A 10427-nucleotide genomic window follows, 5' to 3' on the forward strand; every position below is an offset into this window, starting at 1 on the left:
TCTCTCTCTCTCTCTATTTAAACTCTATTTTTTTCTCCTTATTTAAAATTTTAAACTTTATAAACCTTATACCTAAATTCAATAAATTATTTTTTCTTCATTATCCTATATTTTCTACATACCTAAACTCTACCAATTTTTTTTCTCCTCCTAAACTTTACAATCTTCCTCTAAAAATTCAAAATAATATTATTTTTATTTCATTGTTGCTTGTATATTTTGATTTTTTTCTATGAACTTTTTATCCCTAACTTCTAAACTTTTTCTCCTAAATACATGAACAGAGTAAATATTTTTATCTATCACCGTCAACTTTTACTATATATTTCATAATATTCATATGTTTATTCGTAATATATTTTTTCTTTTTTCTTTTTAACAACATGCTATTACGAATAGTGAACTATTGTTCGCAATAGCAATTTGAGGCTACAAAGAGAAGCACCTTGTTGTTGTTAGCAGTCTCATATTGTTATTGCAAATAATAGCTCTTTGCTTGATACCTAGCAGTATATCAAATATATTTTTATATATATTATTAATTTTTTTATTTTATGCAACTAGTAATTATATTTTTTTAAATATTAATTTCTCAAGAAAAAAATTATATTTTTAAATATTTTATTTGAACAGTTCTATAACTATAAATTTTAGTGTTTAATATTGTTATGAATTGCTTATGAAAGTTTGTAAGGATGTATTCAATTTAGAATTTTAATGACTTTTGTAGACTTTTTAAAATAAAAAAAGTTGATAAAAGTTTATGCAAGTTTTTTATACAGACTTTTATAGAGTCTTACAAAGTTTTAAAAAGTTAACGACTCTATGAAAGTCAATAAAAGTTTATTAAAATCTATCATTTTAAAAGTTTTTAAAAATCTATAAAAGTCATGATTGAATACACTGCACCCCCCTTAAACACGCATGCATAAAAATGTTATTACAAGTTTATAAGAATATATTTTTTTTATATATGTATCAAGTCCAGTAAAACATTGATTAAGCTATTTTTTTTTTGCAAAATTTATTATTTTTTCTAAACTATTATATTAAAAATTACTTATTAATCACCTTTGTTATCGTTGCATATGGGTGGCGGTCACAGGAACGTAACCCCAATAGATCGGATTTATACAAAATTAATTCAAATTTTGGGGGAAGAAGCTAGGGGGAGAACAATCCAACAAGCTAAGGTGGCCCTTGCTTCCACGAAATAGTCTCATAACTTCTTGCGTGATAAATTTCTACTATTATAAAGTAACAAGAAACTTTCATAATTGAGTCTCAAATTCCTTATACGAGATTAAGCTCCTCGATCCTTCATTACTTTGATTTTTAAGAGAGGACGGAGAAGGAGATATATATGTTACTTATTATCCTTAACCCAACAAATTTCTCTCACTTTTTAAAATGGGTCCCACTCTCACATCATCAAATTTACAAAATATCTACTATTTATTCTACATCCCTACAAATTTCTCTTATTTTTAAAAATGGTCCACTTTCATTTTATAGTATATATATATAATATATAATAATAAAATAATAAAAATGAAATTAAAAATTTTAAAAAAAAAAGTTTTATGTGGCAGTAAAGGTTGTCATTATGACAACCTTTTAAGTGTTTAGCAAGCTTGCTAAACACATAGGATAATAAAAAAGAAAGAAATTCATGTGGCATGCCAAGTCATCTTGCAAATGGGTATAATTTTTGGGTTAAGGACAACCTTAGGATATATGATTTTTGACTAAGCTATTCAAAGTTTACGAACGAATTTTTATATACTAAAAATCTCAAGCTACTCCCTTGGTGAATTTCTCATAAAAGCAACCTAAAAAATGACATTTTCTTGCATATCAAAAGTTGTGGTTTGATTACCCTTCGTTGCTTAGTAAGGGACATCATAAACTTTTAGAATAATGTGTTTCACACGCCTGAAGACTGTGATCAAGTGTTCTGTTGTTTGTTTGTACTGAGTCTCATGTTCCTTATACGGGATACAAGTTCCTTTTCCGGTCACCTTCTCCTAGAGAAGGCGACTAAAGGCAACCATTTGGTCCATGGTCGTTTTTTAGTAAAATTTATCGGTCAACAGCGAAATATAGCGGCCAACAGTTTAATTTTACCAGTAATCAGGTTACCAGTAAATTTGACTTATTTGATAAAAAAAAAAAAAACATGTTTGAGGATTTAATTACACTTTTTAAAAATTTAGGAGCCTAGTTGATTTTTGGTGTAAATTTTAGGAGTCTATTTGACCATTTTTTCATAACTTATTGACCAATCAAGCTAGCCAAACTTTAGAAAACGAGCCAATTTTTTGCATATCAACCATTTACCAAATGCTATTGTAAGTGTACAAATGATACACATGCTAATCTATATTTATTGACATATTATTTGTCAAAATTTAGTCTTGCTAGGCTATTGTAGGCTCTGTAATACTGTCTATATCTGTCTTAGAAGATGTTGTGTCTGACTCAGTACGTAATACAGGAGAGTGTTGAATATTCTAACCAATTTTTGTTACAAGGATGCAGTCTTTTGGCAGATTTTTAAATGGGTGATTCACATTATTTTGAGAAGATCTTGCACCTAAAAATAGGATTTGTTGCTTCCAAGTATTATGCTATATAAAGGTAGCATGGAAGGCATTTCAAGACAACAATTCTACAACTTTAAGTCTTGTTATTATCCCAAGTGATTCACCCTATTTTTCCTCATCCTAGAATTGTTCGAAAGGCATATCCAGGATGTGAAGTGACTAAACTTTCTTTGTTGAGCCGTGGTTATGATTTGTTGAAGCTTGAAGTGAGAATTGGCTTTCAAAAAAATAAAAATAAAAATATACCAACTCAATAAGATGATAAGATTGAGTTGATATGAAAGATTGTATCATAGTGTCTATGGATAAATATGCTCAATAATCCCTCTTGTAATCTTGGTGATCATTTAATGAAGTTAGACTTATATTGAGTAGTCTCATAGACATAGAAGAAGTTTCCCAAACTGCGTAAACATATCATGGTTTCTTTATTTTTCTGCATTTATTTTATTCTTTATTTTCTGCATTTTTCTATGTTTAATAGTGAACTTAACACAGATAATTAATTTGATTAAAATCCAAGTAGGAACCAATTAGATTTTTCCTAAATTTAACAACTACCAAATAATTAAAGATGAGATAAACTTCAAGCTAGGCATTTCTTGGACTCTGAAATTATAGGTTAAGCTCAACCCTTCTAATATGGTACAATAAATTTTAAGCTTTTGGAACCAATGACAATTACAATGTCGGGCAACTTGAAAGAACAAATATGAGATCACTTCCAAATATTAAGCAAGTGATAGGCTCCACAAATTAGCAGTAAGTTTGACATATAACAACACTTAGATACAAAGTTGCAAAATCGTTAGTCCATCGTTCACTAGGGTTGCCACCCAATGGCTTCAAAAAAGCATTTTTAACTTCTCCGAAACCACCAAAAACATGAAGGTTTAATCATCCTCCTCGGCGTCGAAATCTTTGACCTTCACATCTGCATCCTCACCATACTGAATGCAGTTGTCAATCTGTGACAGGATGTATTGTATACTGCAGGAAGGGCATAATAATCTGTGAGTTTTGAGGCAAAGCTTTGGGCAGTTGTATGAAGCATGGTACTCAGATTAAGGATTTTTTTGTTTTTTATTTTTGTTTTTTTTTTTTTAATTTTTGTAAACCACAAGGTGTTCCGGGTCTTTCTCCCGACTAATCCATGTTCGCTTTGAGAGGCATAGGAGTTGGCACTTGTGGAAATCAAACCCGGGTTATCCCGGGAATCGTCCCCACAAAGAAGCTCATTTGCCACTTGAGCGACCCTTTGGATTAGATTAAGGAAATTATTAAAACATAATAGTTCAACTTCTTTGAATGCCCAAGGAAACAAGCCATCAGAAGACTACATAAGCATGTAGGAATACATCACCTGCTATCTTTCCTCAAATCAAGCGGCATAAAGCTGACCATACTATACTGATCCACCTGATGCAACAAAGAATTATTAAGTAATGAGAAACCCAATTGATTAAACCCGACATGGATACAGATGCATTTGCAAATTGGTAAGCATTTATATTATCACAACACAAAAGTACTTGAAAATACAAAGAAAAAAAACAGATTTTGCAAAATGGCTAGTCACTTGGTATATATCTTAATTACACAAGTGTGCATGGGTATGCTAAGTATTATATGGAAAGCTGTCTGAACTAAAAGATAAGTTTTACCAGTCAGAATCCAATCATTAATTAGAAACTGACTCTTTATTCTTACCAACTCAATTAAAGATTTGTTAAGCTTTTGAAATTGTGGAGCCATGCGCTGATTCAGATCTGCCAATAGCAACTGAGGCTCTGGATTCAAGTAACTGCAGGCAGAAAACAAGTTATAGAACACTTTAAGTTTGTGACATCAGCAGTAATGATTACAGATACAAGCAACATCTGGGTGCAAAAGGACTAACTTGTCAATATCCTTTTTATTTGTCACAAGGTCCATTTTTGAGAGAATGTTGACATGAGGCAATTCAAGTTGAACCATCGCAGAGAGGGAAGCCATACAACCACTAATGAATTTGGTCACATCCGTGATAAACTGAAACATTACAACGGGATGTTTAATAATATAATGCATATGAGCTACCTAAGGGCATCAATGGTATGTATGAGGAGAGGTGTATACCTGAGAATCAAGTAAGTAAACTACACAGACATTGAAATTCTTTCGCTTTAAGTGTTCCACAAAATTCTTTAGCACAGGAACATGTGAGAAGAGTTCAATTTGACCTGTAAAACAATTGCAATATTTGTAAACACAGAAATGACTGACCCCAAACAATAAAATCACAGTCTGGACAGGAAACACATTAGAGGCAAAAAGATCTATTTCAAAAAGAAATTATTAAAAAAACCTTTTCCAAATATATTTCTTTGTAATGATTTAGAAGGAATAAGGCTAATTTTGGAATATAAAATTATCATCAAAAGATCCATGTCACTCCCAATTGGGTCTTCTCAAGAAAAAGGAAATTGCTTGATTTGCTTCTTATCTACTCCGAAATGCACTTTGTAAAAAAAATTGTTTGGCCAAGCTAATCAGCTAATGGCTTCTTGGAGTATATACAAGAAGCTGTAGTCCAAACAAGCACTTGTTTTCAATGAATTTTCATGGTAGAAACCATCACCCAGTAGCTACATGTAAGAATTTTCAGTTCTATATGATGTATATACACACATACATACATATTAAGTACCTGGGCAGTCAAAAACTAGGTAGTCATCATCCATATAATTATCCAACTCCTCTGTTAGCCAGTCATCCAAATTTTCTTCAAGGTGTCTGAATCGTGATTAAGGGAATACATATTTTGAAGGAACTACGATTAAGAAATTCTAGTGAAACAATGATAATGAATAACAAACTTTTTAAAAGACTGGATCTTAATTGCTCTAATGCAAACTCAAGAACCATAAAACCATGCTCTTATAATAGGATAATAGGAAAGGCTTAGAGGATACTCCATGCAATAAATAAGGCCACCATTAGGGCCTAGATGTAGTTCCTCCATAACATCATCCAGTGAAATCAGTTCCCTGATGTCTGCACCAAATAGAAAGCAGTTTAAAATGTGTGTGTGTATTGCACTTATAAATTAATTAGTAATAATATACTCCAACATACTCACCCATAGCCACTGGATAGTCAAAATTCTCTGCTGCAGGATCTAAGTTCACTATATGGATTGTTCGTCGTGTGGCTTCACAATGTCGATGCAAATTTGAGCAGTAAGTTGACTGCCACAAGCAAATGATTAATAATATCAGTCCTTGATGCAACATGCTAACAAGTGGAAATTGTAAAGAGACATGAAATCAAATATATCTGTGTTGCATACTAAACACATGTCCGAATAAGAAGCAACAAGGTTCATTAATCACCTTTCCACTGCCTGCAGGACCAATAACAAGCTGTGCATAGCCCATTCTCCTTAATCTTATGTCTTTGCTGAAGTCTTAAGATCAACTGATCAAGCAGAAATATAGTATCAGAGGAAATGGAATGATACCAAGCCCAGAAGCAAAATTGCAAAATACAAATGTCCCACATCAAACACCAAACACATGCACACACACACACACACATAGAGGGGTGTGCGTTCGGTTAATGGACCGAAGTTTTTTAGTATAAATTCTGGGCAGAATTTAATCAATTTATCACAGTTCACACTTTGAATACCTGTACTGCTATAAGATTTCCATCACAGAGAACACAATTTGCAGGAAGACAAGATAGCAAAGTAGTATATCTTTAAGAGAAACATTACATTAAAGATTCCTTACGAGAAGATACAACAGATATATATACAGAAAAAAAGACCTAATAAAGTTGTCAAGAGCAAAACCTTACATTGCTCTTGAAATATTAAAAAAAAAAAAAAAAAAAAAAAAAAAAAAAAAACCTGGGCAGTGAGGCAGTCCGCAGGAGGCGAGGAGAGTGGAGTGACGGAGGACTGGAGCGGTGGAGTCACCGGGCGTCGCTAGAGGGGCCGGTGGAGACGGAGGAGACGCGGACTCAGGACTCGCTCACGGCTCAATCGCGGAGTACTGGAGGCTGGAGCTGACGAGCCGTGGAGCAGACGGAGGATCCGACTAGCTGAGGAGGCGAGGAGACGGAGAATCGCCGGCGTCACAGGGCAGTGGAGACAGAGCCGGCGACAGCGCAAGAGGATTTGAGGAAGAATGTGATTATGTGAGAAAGTCCAAAGAGGTTAAGGGATTTTTGACTTTTATACTATATATGTTGGGAAGAGATCGAGTGCAAAAGAACTCTAGGTTTGATCCTGTTATATTTCCTTCCCCTATCTAGAAGCGCGCTAATAATGCGCTATCCCTCGCTGGTGAAAATTAACTATGCAATCGAAGAATGTTAAGAATTAAGTCGGCATGTGTTTGATAAATTGTTTAACATTACGTTTGGAGGTCTTAAACACTACTCCATACTAATTAAACACCAATAATAAATAAATGTTCAAAGAATTTACCATCCTGATTGTGCTAAATTGGAATAACATATTGGCATAAAATCAAGTGGGAAAATTCTTTGAAAATGGTCAAATTTCGTGGTTGTCCAAGGGAGAAGGAAAAAAAAAAGAAGCTCAAATCAAGTTAACATGGACAAAATAGTGGTGGAAATTTGAAAGATTGTTTATAGTCTTTTTTTTTGGTAAATTTACACCTTTCGAACCCGAATTCTCCCAAAATTCCTCCCCATAAAGAGAACTCACTTGCCACTTGAGCTACCCATTGGGTTGATTGTTTATAGTATTGTTGTTAGTAGTAATTTACTGTAAGCTAAAAATAAGGAAGTGGGTAGCCATGTTTCCACACCTCATTCCTTTCATCAATTTTTATACTTGTAAATTATAAATATGTGTATTGTAGGAACTTGCAGCAGGGAGATGATTAAATTGAATCAGAAAATGTTAAGACATTTTTTGTTCTCTCTTTGCGAGTTGATGGATGTTATTCTAAGCTTATCAATATAATTACCAATATTGTGGTGTCATTCATTCCTTATTACCTAAAACCAAGGTGTGTCAGAAATATTAATATTAAAAACACAACAAAAAAAAATCTCTTAACCAACCCCTACATCAACCAAATTCCATCTCCTACACCCTCAAATCGTTGTTTTTGTTGTTGCTATTTTTGTGAGGAAAAGATCGGACAACCTTTGGACACTTTGGCATCGATTCTCGAATTCATCCCGAAGGATCCATATCAGTTTGGTATCATATCAAAGGGTTGATTCCTCACACAAAAAGGTTACCACTCTACCAAAGAATTATTGTTTCATTCGTTTCTACTGTAATTTCTAGCCTGAGCTGTTTGAAAAACAATTACAAAATAAATACTTTCACATATCCAATTGTGTTGATTTCTATTTTTATTTTTTGTCTTAACATTTTCTGATTCAACTTCAATCATCTCCCCTCCTACAAGTTCCTACAATACACCTATTTATAATACACTTTCAATATATTAAAAATGTACATTTTATTCATAGTTCATCTCCCCTCCTACAAGTTCCTACAATACACCTATTAAAATGTACAAATTTTACCGCTATCTATATAATTCCAAACATACTTTCTTCTAATTTCAACTCAATCTCTAACATGTGAAATTTTATACGATACAAGCTCTGATTTGCTTAGCTCACCCTGCCTATTTAAAAAAACATGGCCATTCTAAAATCCTAAATTCATATTCTAACTTTTCATTCCACCATTCTCTGACAACGACATTGGCCCTTCGTCATCGTCTTGTCATCTCCTAGTCCTTAACGTTGTCACTCCTCCATCTTTAATCCTCCCGTAGTCTCACCGCACATACGACACAAAGAAACCGCCCACCAACCAGTTATCCACCAGGTAAATATATTTATTTTCTTACCTTTAGTTTAATTAATTTTATTTAAATATCGACACATTGAATTTATTTATATAAACAATGCAGATAACTAATGATACAATGCGTTTACATCTTAAAAATTATGCAAAACATCTTTACTGATGCGTATACAAATTTCTTACCTTTAGTTCCCGAAGTTGAATTTATTTGTTGGAAAAGGTCAAATATTTTCTGCTCACACAAGATTGCGTCAACACATTTATTTATATAAACAATGCAGATAACTAATGATACAATGCGTTTACATCTTAAAAATTATGCAAAACATCTTTACTGATGATACAAATTTGTAACTAATCACCCCGAAAACCAATGAAATTTGATCCCTCTTTCTATTATGTTACAGTTTTGACGATTTTAGCTTTGTTCATTGACATGTTAATGAAGGTTTTAACAGGCTATAATTGCAAATTATAGTTTTGTCTCTATATTAACTAATAAACTGTACAAGTAAAATATAAACCTGATAGACTTTAACCTAAAAAGAGACTGAAATTGTTAACTTATAAACAAAAAAATAAGGGAAAATTGCATCTTTGGTCACTAAGTTATTTCCAAGCTAAGTTCCTACTCAGACCGTAGTTATTAATGTATCTTCTTTTAGTCGCTTTGTTATGGGCGAAGTGGTGAGTTTGGTTCCTGACGTTGGTATTAACCGAAAACATTAATATATATATATATATATATATATATATATATAGGTAAATAGGAGTTTCAAATTATAATCCCCTTCTAATGTTGAAACCCATTTGCACAACGGTATTTGTATTCTTTCAGGCTGCGAAATCGAAGGTTTTCATCTTCCAAGGACTGGCATCTAATTTCGTCCACTTCCAAGTTGTGAAATTCATAGGTAAGTTGTTTCCGTATTTTATATGTTCAAGTAAATAAGCAATATTCTTAGGATTACATTGATGAACTAATTAATTTAGCCATTATTTATAGGATGTCATCCAAACACTTACAAGTGGGAGCTCGATTTGTACCCAACTGCCCAATAACGCTCTTGAAGACATTGTAGGATTTCTTCTCCAAACCAGCCGCGTGTAGAAGGATTTATTCTATGATTACATTGAAGATATAGGGTTTTTGTCAATTTGGGGTGAAAGTATTTTGGCTAAGTGTGTAAAAGGGGGAAACAGGTTATATTGCATACAAGTTTTATTTAAGAATTTACTTCTTTATCCTTGGAATTAACTCTGTTAATGCACCACTAACATCAGGGACCAAACTCGCCACTTTGCTCATAACCGATGGACTAAAAATGAATACGGTAATAACATAAGGACTGAGTCGTCACTATTGCTATAACTCAGGGACCAAACTCACCATTTTCTCAAAAAATAAGAATAACGAAGTATCAATAATATTCACATTAATAATTAAATAATTGAAACCACTATTTTATATAAATGTAAGATATATATAAAACATTATGTTGTATTAAATAAAGAACTCCATTGGAAGGTTAAGTGAGCATATGGGGGCCAAATTTGCCGATAGTTAGTTTGATAATCACAAAGTATTAAATTCGACTCTTTATGAGAACTGTTTAGTGATATTTTTTTATTTAAATTAATTAGCTATAAGTAATCTAAATGATTTATCACCTTAGGACCTTTTAACAATTAAATTCACAATTTAAGTTTTATTTAAAATACATATTTGCGTGGATCCAAGAAGGAACCATGGGCAGAGGTCCCATTCGCCACTACATTGAGAAAGCAAAATGGTGGCTTGACAGAGATTGGAGGATTTCCCTCCGGGTAGTTTACAGAGAACAGAACAAGGTTGCTGATTGTCTTGCATCTCTTGATGCTTTCCAACCTAAGGAGTGGATTACCATCAAAACNTATATATATATATATATATATATATATATATATATATATATATATATATATATATATAT

The 10427-nt window shown here is 32.7% G+C and overlaps 1 protein-coding gene across 1 annotated transcript; it reads right to left on the reverse strand.

Annotated features, from left to right (window-relative positions):
• Positions 1-3208: 3208 nt before the first annotated feature.
• Positions 3209-6853, reverse strand: LOC116031603 (GPN-loop GTPase 3-like). The gene is made up of 10 exons (XM_031273844.1): positions 6502-6853; positions 5981-6065; positions 5728-5836; positions 5561-5642; positions 5296-5381; positions 4725-4828; positions 4507-4637; positions 4317-4410; positions 3970-4025; positions 3209-3596 (listed from the first exon to the last, which is right to left on the reverse strand). Exons 2-10 carry the CDS (start codon positions 6023-6025, stop codon positions 3500-3502), a joined length of 804 nt encoding a protein of 267 aa, XP_031129704.1. The 5' UTR covers positions 6026-6065; positions 6502-6853; the 3' UTR covers positions 3209-3499.
• Positions 6854-10427: the final 3574 nt, after the last annotated feature.

Source organism: Ipomoea triloba, chromosome 10, assembly GCF_003576645.1.
Source record: "Ipomoea triloba cultivar NCNSP0323 chromosome 10, ASM357664v1".
Classification (NCBI taxonomy): domain Eukaryota; kingdom Viridiplantae; phylum Streptophyta; class Magnoliopsida; order Solanales; family Convolvulaceae; genus Ipomoea; species Ipomoea triloba.